The sequence below is a fragment of the Thalia democratica genome, unplaced genomic scaffold (genome assembly GCF_965202585.1).
Source record: "Thalia democratica unplaced genomic scaffold, ktThaDemo2.hap1.1 HAP1_SCAFFOLD_434, whole genome shotgun sequence".
NCBI lineage: Eukaryota > Metazoa > Chordata > Thaliacea > Salpida > Salpidae > Thalia > Thalia democratica.
Window position 1 is genome coordinate 13143 of NW_028139492.1, and position 17544 is coordinate 30686.

General features: G+C 23.8%; 1 protein-coding gene across 1 annotated transcript; it reads right to left on the bottom strand.

The window, feature by feature from the left end:
* Nucleotides 1-113: 113 nt before the first annotated feature.
* Nucleotides 114-3079, bottom strand: LOC145846403 (fatty acid-binding protein, liver-like). The gene is made up of 5 exons (XM_082953216.1): nt 2990-3079; nt 2503-2591; nt 2188-2271; nt 1292-1412; nt 114-145 (listed from the first exon to the last, which is right to left on the bottom strand). The coding sequence occupies exons 1-5, from the start codon at nt 3057-3059 to the stop codon at nt 114-116; spliced, it is 396 nt and encodes a 131-aa protein (XP_082809342.1). The 5' UTR covers nt 3060-3079.
* Between the last annotated feature and the right edge of the window lie 14465 nt (nt 3080-17544).

A 17544-nucleotide genomic window follows, 5' to 3' on the forward strand; every position in this document is an offset into this window, starting at 1 on the left:
TCTCTCTTATTTTAGGTGACTAATATTCTACCATTGTTACGTACTGTTTTGCATTATTACGTCACATTTGTGGTATTGTTGTTTTTTTAAGTTTTATAGTTAAGCTTGTTTCGCTACGGCTTTGGGAAATCGATTTTTATGATTCCTGTGTAAATAAACTCATATGGTTTCTATATTTTGATACAAAAATTAGTTATGCTAGCAAACATACTTATTAAGTTTTAACTTACCCTGAATCGATATAAGTAATAATAACTTTATAAGCACACTTTTATTAATGATTTATACCTAGTTATAACAGATTTTGTTTTACACACTGTAATGTTATATCATAGTTAAAAAAAATTGAAAACAACTAGTTGATAAAATCTGCACTAATTTTAGTCTACGTATTTCGTCGTTAATACTTTTTAACTATATAACTTGTTTGTTTAAATATTCAATTTTAGCTAACTCGTTTGTTACAGTTTTTTAATATTTTTCTTAAGTTTTATTTATAATCCCAAATACCTACTTTTTAATCAATAACACTCAAGTACTCTAATCTAGGTTAAAGGTATAAATTAGTAAGCTTAAAAATATGAAATCACTTTTTTGTATTACTCACTAGTAAGTCACTATATACATACATCATAACTTAGTTTAAGCATAAAAATACAATATTCTTGTTTACATTTCTACTGGATATAACTTAAATAGTTGTAATACTTGCATAATAAAAGTTTTATGTAACTTTCTAAATTACAAATAAAAACATTTAAACTATTAATAGTTTATTATACAGAAGGTAGAGAAATATGAACAGAAAAAAATTGCAATGTTTATTTCTTGGTGTAGGTTCTTCTTGCGCTAACACTTCCCATAGTAAGACTCTGTTTAAATAAAATTTTGTTAAAACTATGCTAGAAAATGAAAAAACAGTAACTGTTTTTTAACAATTTAATAATTTTGTTTATATTTTTACAGCTAAAATAAGCTATGCTTTACTTTATAGAAGCGCTAACTATTTTATTTATCAATCACTCTTTGGTTTATAAAAAACGAAGGTAACAATTTTTTGCTCTAAAAATAATTTAATTTTGCAACTGGTATAACCATCAGTTTTACAATTAAACGAAGCACTACATGTAGTTTATAAATTATGTAAAAAATAACATAGAAATTTTTTATTTAAGCTCTTATAAAGCGAGCAAAACAAATCAAAGTTATTACAAAGTTTTATTTTGTAAAATACAATAAACTTTATAAAAAAACACTATTAACTTATTATATAAAAACACTATTAACCAACTACATAAAATACCAACCATTTCCAACTCTCCGGCACCATTTATGAATCTGGTGATGGTCGTTTCTTTTCCGTCCCATTTTTGAGTTTGCACCAATTTGTCTCCTTGCATTGTGTATTTGGACTAGAGAAATAATAATATTTGGATTTTAAATATTGATAAAATTTTATTTTAGATATTTGTTATTGTGTTTTTAGATGTACTGTATTTCGACTGTAGACACAAAATATTTTTATTGCTTTAAACTGAATGCAACTATCAAAGGCATTATACATTCTTATTTATTTATTTATTTTAAACAAACTTTTTGTTGAATTTATTGTTTTACAATTGTTTCTCGCTTACGCGATGACCAAACAAACTAACAAGTAGCAATGGATAAACATTTTATATAGCTTTATATAAATTTTATTTTATAAACACTTTCTTATTTATTCTTGTTAGTACACTTTTATTGTCTACCTTGTTTTTAGATGAATCTTCCTTTAATATTTTTCTAATTTTCTCGGCATACTTAAACACAATTAGTAGTAATTTTGGTATTATTACAATGTATGGTTAAAATATACTTTTTAAATGTCTTTAACTTTAAATATTTTTTTTATCTGATAAACTTTTTTTTTAACTTTATTACCAAAACTTTTACAAACTTAGAACAATGAAACAAACGTTACTAATAAAAAGTTACACAGTTTTTAAGCAAGTTAAAGGATATAATTAAGTAAGTTAAAGTTGCAGTTGCAAATGTTTATCAATGTTTGTCATTAAATTTTAAATAAAGTATCTAACATGTGGTTTCAACTTAATTTATCGACAGTTTAGTGTACTTTAATTAAATTTGTACAAACAAACTAATTTAGAACTTTTTCAAACTAAATTTGTTTTACAAAATACAAACCTTAGTTTTTCTACCGTCAGGGGTCGTGTCATCGAATTCTTCGTCCAAATTGAACTCAAGGTGGATTGTTTTTACAGCAGATACCTAAATATAAAAAACAAACTGAATCATTAAATATATTAGCAAGTTTAAAAATTTTATAGCTAAAAGTTACAAAAAGTTGTAAAATGTTCATTTAAATCAAGCTAACAACAAACGTAAAAGAGTAAATAAATTTAAATACATGTTGAGTAAAACTAACAATAAGTTAAGCTAGTAAATTGCTAAAGATTTCAACTTGAGATAAAAATAATTAAAAGATTTATTCAAACTCACAGATTTCATTTTCATCTTCTTACCATCAACTTCAATTGTCAATGTTGGCTTGGCAACCTGACCCAATTTCCTGAGGGCTAGCCCCACTCCTACAATAAAAATTAGTTTAATTGTACAACTTTGAAGGTGGAAGGTATTTCATAGATAAAAACAAGGCAAGTTTTACTAGTTAAATTCGTAATAAGTTCTAATTGAAAAAATAGAATTGTGATATTTTATACATTTTGTTTGAAAATATTAACAAATAACGACTAAGTGAAACTGATTTTTATTTTTAAATCAATATTATAAAGTAATGTGTTATACTTTTTTGAGCTTTTTATAGATTAATTTAATTATTATAATATTTTTTTTTTACATTGCTTAAAAATCTCTATTGTAAATTTTTTAGCAAAAAAGTTAAACTAAAACTACTATTGTAAAAAATATAAAAGTTGTTAAATTTAGAATTTCCATTAATATAAATAAATAACAAAATATTACAAACCTACAGCCTTCATGTAATCATCAAAGTTTTCACTTTCCTTAATTGTCCACACTCCGACAAATTTATCCATTTTGTTTGTTTATTATAACTAAAAAAAAAAAAGTAATAATTAATTGCTCAGACTCCAACAAATCTTTCCACTTTATATATAGTAACTGAAAAATTTTAACTACTAATTAATTGCCCAGAAACTGATGAATCCATGTTAAGTTGTTTATTATAGCTAAATAGTAAAAGTTAAATACCTATGCTAAAACAAATTGTTCTTTTTTTTCGTTTCACACTAAAAAAAATGAAAAAAAAGTTCTACTAAACTTAAAAATGAACTAAACACTGTATAAAGAGACGTATTTGTTTTTTAATTTAGACTAATAATAAAACATCTTATCACGTTTTTCTTTTGTTAAAAAGAAGTATGGATAAAATAGCTTAAACTTGAAAAAAATCATATAAGAGTTTTAACTGGTCTTTTTTTCAAACTTAGAAAAATTTTCATCAAGCTTAATACTAGCATATTTTAACCATTTTAATTAACTCTAGAATCTTCCAAAAGTTTTAATTGAATTTAAAAAAAGAAGAAAACAAAACAGTTTATTATAAAAATTTAAACCTTTTCTCGTCTAGCTATAAACAAATCAACGTAAAAAGGCTTCTTTTTAATAATTTACCACTCACAACAGAATACTTTGACTGAAAAAAAGTTTTCGGCAAAAAATTAATTTTTAAACACTTTATTCTTGCAAAATGCTACTTTTTCTAACAAGCTAAAAACTGCTTACTTTGTGAAAGCAATAAACTTTGTTTGTAAGCTTTTCTCAGTTTTTATGGTTTTCAAATGTATTGTTGTTTAACAAAAACAAAAAAAAGAACACTTAATGTTTGTATACTATTAAAATTTTGTTCCGTAGATAATTTTTTAAACACGTTTATTGAAATAAATGAATATTAACTTAAATGTAGTTTTTATTACTAATAGTGCTTGTGACTATTAAATTTGTTTTAACCATTCTTAACAATGTACTTTTAAAGTATTTTTTTTGCTTGTCTATACATGTTTCAAATTTTATTTTAATATAAAACTACATGAAGTACATTATTTTTACATAAAATAAACCTTGTATACAAAAATTAAAATTTTGGTTCAAAAGTCGAAAGTTTAAACTCTACAACAGCTTATTTATAAAAATAAAAGCAACATTAAAATAAAACAATGTGTGTACTGTGTTGTTTTGTTTTTAGTTCTAGTGATTTCTAAATTAATATTTGTATATTCAAATACTTGTTTTAAATAAAATAAACTTTAAATATAACTTTATAAGCTTAAAAGTATGTGTGAAAGGTTCTTATACTAATAGGTAGTAGTTTAACCAGTATTTATTTTTGTTCAAAAGAAAACACTTATCTAGTTTTTTTTTGTGAAAACGGAATTAATCACAGCCAAAGCAAACACATTCAGCTACATGAAACAAAAACTTCTAAAAACATATTAAGAACTCCTTTATCTAGACAGGCCCAACTAAAAAAGCATTTTAACGTGACAAATAAAAACCGATGCATTTAATCAAAATGTACAGACAAGGTGATAGGTTACAAATTAACCAACTTGCACTGTGATCACTCTTGATTGCCCGTGTTACGTCACAATGCAAACTTTTCATGCAGCAAACGTTCAGTCGTAAATACGAGAGGTTATCGACCTTGATTGAGTTTTTTGCGCCAAAAGTTATAAAGATTTTAAAGTTAAGTTTTTCTCATGAGATTGCTTATGTTTTAGATAAAATACTGTTTAGTCGAAAGTATTTACTTTTAATTATGTGCATGAGTTTCGTACAAATTGACCAGTTTTAAACTTACTCGTTATACAAACGACTGTTAATCAAGCTTTTTGAAGAATAATTTTTTTTCATAATAAAAATACTTTTGCTACTTTATACGTAGCATTTAAGTATTTGTATTCGTTCTGCAAATCTAACTTGAGCTAGATCTCACAATCTAAAGCAAAAACCTGACTGACTAAAATAAAATATTTATGAAGTCCATTTACATATAAAATGAATTAAGTATACTTTGTAAGATACTAACTATACTTGAAACATAAATAATGATTAGTTGTATTTTTGATTTAAATCCTATTTGAAACAAACTTAGTTTATTTAAATTTAATACATAAAGTAAGATTTAAACTTTATATAAAAGTGATTTTTTTAAATAATTTCTATTTTATATAACTTCTTTTATGCTGCTTAAAATTTAGATAAAGTTTGAACCACAATGTATTACATTACGACCGCTTCCTTATTTTATATGCATAATCGTTTTTCAAAATTCTCAATAAATTATATTTGAAAATATTTTCTCTTCATATTATATACACATTTTTTTGATTACACAAATCTGTTTCAAAATGCACCTTTTATTTGTAGATGTGTTTTAAGCTGTTCTATAAACTACCATAATGGCTGTATTAACTACACAAAAGTTTTATCTTTTAATTAAACAAAACAAATTTGTTCTACTTTACTCACAAAGCTTTAATTCATTTTGAAATCGTAAGATAAACGTACGATAAAAAAGTAATCTTGTAGATAATAAGAAAAAATTAACAAAGCTTTAAGTAAAACGAAAAGTCTCATTAAAATTTAATGCTTGTAAACTATTTTTGAATATTAAAGCTATTGGGATACCAATTATAGTATATGTTCAAAATTCTAGAAAGTTCTTTTTAATTTTTTCTTTAAACAAATGTCTTTTCACTACTTTACTTTCTGGTTTTTGAGTTTTTCAGTTTAAGAATACTAAAACGAAAGAAAAAGAGTACTCTTAGCAAAAAAAAAAACCTACAGTCAAAACTTAACTACTTAAACGAGTAAGTGATAATAATAAACCGAAAATAATTGCTTTTTAATTTCACTAAACTACATTTGAAGTAAATTGCTCGTAAAAGTATAATATTTAGAGCTCATTAAAACAATTACAAAGGAAAACTAAAATGCTAATCATTTTGTGTGCAACAAAACCACAGATAACTTTAAATTTAAGACACAAAATGTATTATTTAAAGTATCATCACGTATACGTTGATAAGGTATGAATACTAATAGAATTTTTTTTTCAAGTCTTTAAAACTTGAAGCAAGTTTATTAAAAACAAACATAAAATGCACTATAAAAGTTTTTTGGTGTTTTCTCAGAGAGTATATCAACTTTGTAAAACAACGTTTTCGATTCTAAATTCTCGGAATTAAAGTTAACTATTATATATTAGACGTTTTCAAATTAGAAAAAAAACTAAGAAATACAAATGATGTTTTCATATTTAATTTAGTTCGACGAAGTTTCGAATGTACATTAGTGTTTTTGAAAATAAAACTGTGTAAAATAGTTTTTAAATTGTTATATTTCATTTATTACAAAACTTTACAGAAAATTACGACTTCAAAAGCTTGCATAATCATTGTGTTTGTACTTCCTAATTTTATTTACCAGTTAGCAAACCTTATATTGTGTGTTTAGTAACAAAAATAAACAAAAAAGATTTACTGGACTTTGTATGTGTAATAATGTTTATTTTATGTGGTTATAACAGCTTTTTGTTAAAATTTAAATTATACAATAAGTTTAATCGAAACACTTAATAAATACTACTACAGTCCAATTTTAAACCTTTAAAAATGTTAGCTATCGTTAATTAAAACAAGTTAAGTAGTTTTATAACTGAAAATTAAATAAAAAGTTAAATAAGAAATCATGAATCCAACTTTATGTGAAAAAAACTACGTCTAATTTTTTGACTGCTTGTTTATGATTTGTTACCTATTTTAAAAATAAAAAACGTTAACTTAGTTCTACCTAATTAGTATAAACATTTCTGTTTTATCATTTACTTGCTAAGTAGATAACGCCTTATTAGACTGTATTTTACTTTATAAAGTCCTTTTATGCTGCAAAAGTAAAAAACTTATACTGTATTCAAACTACTATATTTTAATAGAAGTGTTTTTTCTAATTTCAATTCAATTTAAGAACTGATGCGTAGTAAAACTTAATCTTCAATGGTTTTACGCTTAGCCAACAGTAAACTATTTTGTTTTTCTGTAATGAGAATTAAGTTTTGTCAACCTTTTCTTTTGCTTGAAAAGTGTTAAAATCAATTAAACTTATGAGAAGCGACTTCAAAATATACACATTTTTTGGAACTGTAAGTATTTTTTAATATCCTGCCTATAGAGTTTTGTATACCACTTTATTTTTAGCCCTTTACTAAATATACTTTCTCTATAAAATATATTTTATTAATTATCTTCTGAAAAAAATAATTGAAAAGATCTTTACCCGAAACTATTACATTTTGTATATAAGTAAAAGTTTATTTTTTCACCAAAATCACAGATAACAGTTAAAAAAACATTTTATAGTTTACTAGTTTTAAAACTTAACTTAGTTTATAAAATTTGTAAACTACCAAGCAACTTTTCCACATAAATGTTTAAAGTAAAATGATATAAACTATAAACTAGAAAAATATGTTTAATAAGTGTAGCTGAAACTTAATTAAACACTATTTTATTAATTCAAAACACTAAACTTAAATAAAACGATTGAATTTAAAAAATCAACAAAATTCCTAAAAACCGAAACCCGAGCTCTTATGCGCTGTGTGATATAAAATAAACTACAAGTTTTGATAAAGTCCATTCGATCATCAGACCACAATTTTTCAGTAGACCTGGACTGGTTCTGAGGACCAGATTAAACTGTTTAATGAACGAAGTAAATGTGCGATTGGGGCACGCTTAGAAACGAAATGTAAAAATTAGAGCGTAACATTTTAACTAAAGAGCGATCTTGTATAATATACAAAAGTATATCTATCAAATTAAAAAAGATTGATAGTTATAAATTCATTTGTTACTAATTTATTTTTTTCGTAGGTGATAAAAAACATGGTCTTAGTTGAGATCAGGATTTTGTTCTAGATTTACTCAAAGTTTATTTCAAATAATTAATAATTATGTTATCAGTGGCTATTTTTTAAAACCAATACTCATAAAAACCATTACATAAAACCAAACTTTGGTTAGAACATTTGAAATTATAACAACATTTATACTTTTGAACTATTTGTTTGTTCCTTACAGTATTGTATAAGGCAGTAAATCATTCAATAGTTTGTAAACTTATTTATTTTATCCACTACTTGGTGCTCGAGAGCTCTTCATTTGAACCGCATTATTTCAAAAGAGCACTCGTAAAACTTTAAATAAGTGTTTTAAACAATATTTCAAAAGAATAAGCCGGGTAGGTCGACTCTTAAAAGGGTGAGTTTAGTTGATATTTTAATCCAGAATATATTAAAAAACAGAATTTAAACTATTTTGTGAAAAAAAGTTATTTACTTAATGTTTTTTTACGCTTCAAATAGTAAAATATGAACTAAAAATTTATACGAATATATCAGTATTTAGACATTTTTAAAAATCTCCTGTTTTGATAGTTTATTTATTTTTATACTGTTTGTTTTGTAGATTTACTTTTACCAACAGGGTTTTTTAGTAACTATTTTGAAAGTAGTTAGGTAAAGTTTTATTAAAAAGAAAAATAGTCTTTCAAAATATATTGTTATACAGTACTATTGAGTTAATGTCAAAATATACAACAAATAAAACAATACAAAACAAGTTTTGTCTTGTTTTCCGTTTTAACATATTAACAAAATTAAGTTATAATATTTTTTTAATAATTTTTATGATAAAGAATATATAATACAATGTAATAAATAATGTTTTAACAATTGTTGTTACAACAAAACTATTTTAACTGAGCTTTCTTAGTTAACAAGGGTGTAAGGATTTAAATTTACTTTATAAATTTAACCAGCTTAAATAAAGTTTTTTCAGTATAAGTTTAATTGCTGAAAAAGCAATTCTATTTAATAAATAAATTTTTAGACTGACGAGCTTTGACGTGGAACTTAATTTGCTCAACAAACTTTAAATTTCTAAATAAATTTTTAAATTTATAAAAAGTATTTGTTTTTTTGTGAAAGCATGTTACAAATTAAAATTTAAAATAAAAACTTTTACGCTTTTTATCAATTTAAGTCTATAAAACAAACAAACATTATAAAATATATATATTAATTAGAATAAATTAATTTTATTAAAAAAAGCGATGAAAAGTATAAATTTAATACTAACGAATGGGAAGATATATTAGAAGTTAAATTGTTTAAAGAGATCTTCAATGTCAAGCAAGTTTACATTAGACTGATTAATTAAAAAATACTTGTCGTTTCAATATTTGCATCGTTTATATATTAAAAATCGTATTATTTTATTTATTTGAAAACTTTTTTTTAAAACTAAATGTACTGTTAATTATTCATTACACTACTATGAGTCTATAAATATCATGAGTCAGAAATATGCTAGTTTTTGTTAGGAGCAAACATGATTTTCAATTTATAAGTAAAATTAACAATGCTTGTAACTATCATTATTATACAGACCTTAACTACTTGAAAAAATTTTTAAATAAACAAATGTCAAGTCAATTTGTCAAACGATTAGTGTTAAACCTCTTGATAATTTAAAAGTATTAAGCTGTTAAAACAATTTTTAATCAATATCAGAACTGTGCTACTTTTTGTTTTAAAAACTAGTTTTTTTAATTATAAATAAAAACTTGCAACTATCATTGTACTTACGTGTTTTAAAGGATACGTTAAGCTAAGGATCATAATTAAATAAAAACCTGACTAATACTAAATGGTACTTTAAGCTAGTTTATAAAAACTAGACATGAAAAATAACAATTACTCATTATAAAAACATATTATTTTATAATACACAAAGTAGTAATATAAAGAACTATTCTTCTGAATTTATTCAATATAGAAACAAAACTTTGACAAATTAAATAAACCTAAGAAAAATAAATTTTTGAAAAATTCTAAACTAAAATGAGCATTAATTGCTTAAAGTCCAAACTATAAAACACTTACAAGAAATAAATATTGTTTATATATAAAGTTTAATAAACCATGAAAACAATACTAAGTTCTGACTCGAATTACAATGCCCCAATTCTGATGAGTCTTTGTACTTTTACAATACGAAAATATTTTGCGTCTTACTTTTCTATAGAGACAATAAGAAAAGATATTTTTTTTGATATTTTGTATGTTTACATTGTTTTACTGTGCAAAGTTTGATATAAGTTGAGTGTGTTTGATGATTGTTATTATTTTTACAATTTTTATCTAGTTTTGTTTATTAAGTATGAATATTTTTTAATGCACAATAGTTAAACTTTTTATAATGTCAATTCACTCCATTTTATAATATTCCTCCAAAGATTTTGTCTTCAAAAAGTTATTTTTTTGTACACTTTTCAATAAACAATGAATTTTTCAAGTGTTGTGCCTCGAACTTTTGTTTCACTTTAAGTAAGTACCTACAAATTTAAGTTATGAAATATTTTAAACATAGTAATATATGTATTCTTTATCTAAAGATATTCTATCCGATGGATATCTGGACTGCACCAGTCAACCTCTTATGAAAAGTAACTTAGTTTACTTGTCAAAGCTATAAATTTTCAAAGGTCAAACCCCACTTACGTTCTATCAAAACCTAAAAGCTGTATAACAAATGTAATAAATATAAAGGCAACAGTTATTTACATAACAACTATTAACTTAATTAACATAACATTTTAATGTCGTCTGAGATTCGCGTAAAATGCTTTTACTTTTTTAATTTATCCGGAAAGTTATGTTTACTTAATAAGGTTAGGTTAAAATCATCTAAATCAGTTTTCTTAAAACTAGATTTCGTTCGACTGTTATAAAAATAAAAAGTTTGACTATGTCAAGTAAAACAAAAAAGTGCAGAAATTTAATATTTTAATCAATAAATTGTCTGATTTTGAAACCCAGCCTCTAATTATTAACAAACTTGATCTACTATTTATTTATTACTTAATCAAGGTATGAAAGCAATTTTTTTTAATGAAAAACTAGTTATACCCTGTTAATGATTAAATAATTTTTTATTAAACTATTTTTTTACAAACTTAGTATTTTTTAATTTGAAAACTTGTTTGCTAAATAGACCATTACATTGCGATAGTTTGATCATTATATTGTTAGATAAATAAATTTTACTATCAACATTGTTTCATTTATGCTAAAAGCCAATCAATATTATTGGTATACTTCCAAAATCCACCCAATTTTAAAAATATTTTTTTTATTTATTAGTTTATTTTATATATTTTTGCATTTTAAAAAAGTGTATTTTCATTTTTTTTTACTATCACTGTTACCCCTAACCCTTACCCTCGATAGGTAAGCGGTTCTCGAATTTGACTGGGTGGATTTTGAATGCAGGTGGATTTTGAAGATGTCCCAATATAGTTTATTGAACGACAAGGATCTTCCAAAATATTTGGTCCTAGAACCTGGTGCACGAAAAAACTTTTTGGTCATCGAGTAGCAAACTACTTGGATACCTTTTAACGTTTTGTGCAGGACATTATACCAATATCAACATATCATTATACTTATTATTAATCAACATTATACATTGTATATAAAATTTAAAAAGTAAATAAGAGCTTACAAAAGCCCAAATGTATTTATATTTCTAAATATAAAAAATCTCTTTCATTTCATTCTTCGCACTTGCTCCAGAAAACCCGTCCCTAGTTCTATTTGAAATATATATATATTTCAGTTTCATACATTTAAACTTTATTATATACCAGTAACAACGCATGGTATTTTTTAGGGAGTGAGAAAAATATTTGATTATTATTGTTAGTATATGATAAAACATTATCTAAAAAAACTCCCTTTTTTGATGTTCATTTAAAATCAATTCAATAAGACAAAATACTACAATTACAATTTGTATATTACAACAAAAATTTATTTGATAAACAATAAGTTTAACAGTTTTATAATGTTATAATAAGCTTTTAAATTTACCCAGGTAGAGCATCTGCATCAAATAACGCGATGCCTCTGTTATATACAAACAATTAACAAAAAGTTAACGCAAATAACTACAAATTTATATTAAAAAAAAGTTAAAATTAATCTTTTAAATCCTTACATGTAGCAAAGTTTAATGTTACAAACAATAAAATGCTGAACATTCGTTTTAAATAGTAACAATTTTAAATACTTTTGAATTTAAAAAAATATTTAGTTATAGTTTGTCCAATTAAGTAAAAATAATTAACTCTAGTTTGTTTTTTTTCATAACCGAATTATGTCCGACAACTAAAACTGAAGCTGAAAATTTGAACTTGAAAGTTAGGTTTTAAATTTTAAACTTAATATTTATTTGACAGAACAGTTTTATTTTGTTAGTTCTTATTCATTATTGAAAAAATATAATTTTTATAAAAATTTTTGCTGTACATTCTCCCTTGTTTACTTTTAATTGAAGTTAAACATTTAACATTTTCCTATGCTTATAGTTTACCAGGATAACAACTTTAAACTAACTGTTATTTCTTTTAGTTTTTTTGGACTGTTTAATTATTTACATTTTATTGTATAGTCTATATTATAATTTCAGACTTAATTTTTTTATTAATATAACATATATATGGCAAAAAAGTTTCTACTTTAGTATTTTTAAATGTTAGGATGAAGATAGTCTGCCTCCTTTGATTTTAAAGACTGGACAATGTTTGAAATTTTGACTAAACAAAAATAAAAATAAAATTTCCTCAAAAAGTTCGTAACCATTTTTTATTTTTACTTAAATTTTTCAAGTCAACGGTAAAAATAAGGGGTTATGTATGTAAATAAAATCTTTTAAAACATGTTTTTCAAATATTTACCGTTTTTATAATTTTCATTCGTACATACTTGTTTTTAAGTGAAAACGAACTTAGCTTCACTAGTTTTGGGTAAACCACACAAAAAGCGCCAAATTTGTAAGTAAAGTTTAAAAATAAGGCGTCAATAGAAATCATGAGATGAAAAAAAGTTTACAAATGAGCTATTGTAAACTAGTATAATTAAATAACTTTCTAAAAATAAACAAAAAAAAATTAAGATCAGTGAACAAAACCAAAATGAAAAAAACTGTGTTTTACTTTTAAAATCGAAAAATGTGCATGCTATAACTTATAATGCTTGTTTAAGTATAAGCACTTTAATTAGTATAGCTTATTGAACAATAAAAAATGCTCAAAATATTTGGTCCTAGGACCTGGTGCACTAAAAACCTTACGGTTATTACAAGTAGCATACCATGGATACCTTTTAATGTCTTGTCCAGGACAATAACAATAATAATTATAATAATTGTAATAATTATAAAATTGTTGTTGAGAGAAGAGAAAGAGTCTGATGTTTTTTACCAAATAAAAAATTGACTGATGTTATTTTACCATTAAAAAATGCATAATTTAAGTTCATTAAAATATAATATAATTGTCAGGCACACAGTTTTTTATTTTTTTCATTAAAAAACTGTCACTGTGGTTGTAGAAAAAAACAGGCAAATTTTCGCACCAAAACTTTTAGGGGTTGTCACTCATTTAGTTTAACCTAGTTTAAGACTCTTTTATGTTTAGATTTGGTAATTACCAAGCATGATGTTGCACCAATATCGAACTGAATTCATATTTTATTTGAGGTTTATTTTAACCATAATTTTAGGCTAAAAATGAAGTTTTATAAATACACTAATAATAAAATCAACTTATTTATCATCATATATAAAACTTGATATTTAATTGCTTTCATTGTACAATATAAATCGATTATATCAATACAATATTTTATATCAACTACAAATCTATAAAATAAAAGCAATTAAATGTTCAAGTTATATCAGTTTAATAAATAAATTTAATTCTATTTATATATTTATAAAGCTTGTATCGTAATAGACTAAACACATTAGGCTTTAAACATAGACTTTTAGCCTAAAGTTATGGTTGTAATAGACTTTGAATATAATTTAATTTCAGTTCAAAATTGGTGTGACATCATGCTAGGTAACTTCCTTAGATTTTTAAGAAATTTCAGGTTAACCATGACTAATTTCAGAAAATTAAAGTTCCTAAGTTTTATTAATAGTTTTTTTGCTAGTTTTTGGCTTTTAGCACTTTTTTCAAACATAGGCTTACTTTTTGGTAAATCAGACTTTTTTTTGTTAAAAAGAGTGGTAACCCTGAACAGTTTATTTTTTTGTAGAAACCATCTTAAGTTGATCAAGTATCATTTTTGTTGGCAACTAAAATGATACACATTGCTGACTACTGGGTTTTGATCTTGCGATGCCCATCTAGAGAGTTTTAAAAATTGTCATTAGGACCCCTATGCCATCAGACCATATTATTAGTAAAATTAGGGATAGGGAGTACTTAATAGATGTTTGCTGGACTTATGAGTACATACGATTTGGATGTGTTTTTGCTTCATTAAGAAGAATCTGAAAAAAAAATTCAATAAAAAAAGTTTGCCGCCCAAAAAAACAATTTCAACCCCAAAAATCACATATTTTTGGTTTTTTCACTTAAACAGTAATAAAATTACTTATACATGTCCTAGACTTATAATTTATATCTTAAATGAAAGCTTATAATTGTAGGCATTAATTAATGACATTTCAACTGCTTTTGTTGCATTATGACGTCATTATTACACTACATATGCAAACTTTGTCTGTAAAATTGTACTTTATTTTCTAAAATAAAAAGCAAATTCTTCTGCTTTTTTACTTTTAGTTTTTTGATTTAGAATATAAAATGTGTCAAGTCAGCTAGACAGAAAGATATTATTGATGTAATGTCATTTCAATTGCATGTATATAAAATACATTTTAAATCATTTTCCGTTATTAAAAATTATGATTATTGAGAGCATTTAATATAAGTAAATACAATAACAATTAACTGCTATGAATTTAAAATTAAAAAATATTTGATTAAAGCTTAAAAATTAGAGTATAAAAACATTTAAACAAACTAACAAATTATGTTTTAGTTTATTTAGATGTACAATACTTTATAAACTTTAACTAATAGTAACAATAACATACTTAAAGCTTAAAAAAATTAATACAGATAAGCATTTATTGTTAAATTAAATAAAAATTCTTAAATTCAAAGAACAAAATTACATTAATTTTAAGGCCATAGGGGAGGGGGTGCAACATTTTTTTACAAAAATTAACTTTGGCTTTTATATTAAGCTTGAAATACAAACTACAAGCCTGTTTTTATAGAATTCAAAAATATCAATTAATTTTTGAGATATTTAATTTTTTGTAAAAAGTTTCGGATACAAACGTATGGAATGCAAATTTTTCAGGGTCAATTCTCTTTGAAATTTAAAAATTTACTAAAAATCTATCTCCTCCTTCATTTTTCAAGCAATCTTCTTTAAATTTTCAATAAATGTTTCTTATACTTTTTCTAAAAGGAAAAAATGTTACTTTAGAAATTTAACAATTTAAAAAAATAAAATTTTATCACAAAAAAAAAAATTAATTTGGTTTTATTTTTCAATTCCAAAGTAACATTTTTTTGTTGTTTTATAAAGATTAGACTGTGAAAGTTTGAAGATTGCTTGAAAAATGTAGGAGGAGATAGAATTTAAATAAAATAGTCTTTTTTTACTGTTTTACCCTTCCCATAGGGAACCTATTATGGGGACCAACTTTGACTGGTCTTATCTTAAAGAATAATTTGAATTTTTTAAAATGATATAAAGCATCTTTAAACTTAGAAAAAACTCTACAAAATAAGATCAACTTGTAAAAAACATGGTTTACCCCCCTATAGCCTTAATAAATTTACATGTGTTTTCTATGATATATAAGTCTAGATCTTTTACTCTTAGCTCTCAATAGTCATAATTTCTAAAACAGAAAGTGATTTAAAATTTCTTTATATATATATCAACATGCAATTGAAATGACATTACATCAGTAATATCTTTCTGCCTAGCTGACTCAACACATTTTATATTCTGAATCAAAAACTTAAAACAAAGCGGCAGAAGAATTTGCTTTTTGTAGTAGAAAAAAAATACTACTTTACAGACAAATTTTGCATATTTAGTGTAATAATAACGTCATAATACAACAAAAACAATTAAAATGTCTTTAATTAATGCCTACAATTATAAACTTTCATTTAAGATAATAAATATAAGTCTAGGACATGTATATTTAATTTTATAACTGTTTAAGTCAAAAAACCAAAAAATATGTACTTGTTGGGGTTAAAATCAGTTTTTTGGGCAGTGACTTTTTTTTTGCCAAATTATCATTTTATTTATATAACATTTAAAACATAAGTCTACTATACTTTTTACCTATATAAAGAACAATCAATGTTTTATCACAAAAGTTTTACTATATTTTCACTGCCACTCTTCAAAAACTTACTGCAGAATTTTGGAATAGAACAATAGCTTGTAAAGTAAAAACAATAACTTTAGAAAACTGCTTAAGTAATTAGATTGCTGTAAAAAACAAATCAACAAAATCAATCAATGTAAAATAGTAATTAACGCAATAAATAAACATTTTAAATTAAAACACAAAACAAAATGTTTAACACAAACAAAGACACTGTGGTTTTACCCTATTTTTACAAGTTATTTTTATTTAAATGTGCTCCATCACTGCAATTCTTTAATTTTACTTATCAAATATTTTACAAAATTCAAAACCTATTAGAAATTTAAGAGAACAACTTGGCAAGTGAAATAAGTTTTTATAATAAGCAAAGACTAAATAGTCAAATACTAATTTACTTAAGTATTTACTACAAAAAATATGTTTCTTTAATTCTATATTACTTAATAAAAAATAATTCTTGATAGTTTTAAAAAATGCTTTGCTGGATTTTTAAAAGATCAATACAATTTTTTTTATATATGGGAATTTTTAGGTATTTCTGGACCCATCATTTAATAAAGCTATTTTCAAAAATTCTAACTCATCATTTCGTTTAGTTATTAAAGATTATTATCTAAAAATTTTAAGTTAATATCATGAAAATTTGTTAGTGGATAGTTTTTTGGTGAGTTATTAGTTTTCTATAAAAACTTCTAAGAAAAAACTTACAGTCTGCATTTTTGTATTGAAAACTTTTTACAAAAAGGATTACCAGACATTTCGGATGACTCAACATTTGAAAAAAATTTTAAAATCTCAGTATGACTCAGTATAAAACAGGATAAATCAGGATAATTCAGGATATTTTGAATGTGTTTTTTAAACTCATAATGACTCAGCATAATTAAGTTTTTGAAAAAAAAAATCAATATAGTTTTAAGTTTGCTGAAATACTCTAGCCAGCTTTTTTTCTAGGTTTTGAATAAAACTTAGTTGGTTAAGTTTTAATGTTTGTTATTTTGTAACTAATCTTGTTGAAGAACTTAATTTAAAAAATATGCAAAAACTACTTATTGAACTTGTTGAGTTAAAATAAGGTTTTATTATAAACCTACAACATATGATTATGATTAGCTTAGTTTTTCATTCCTTTAAAACATATAAAAACATATCACTC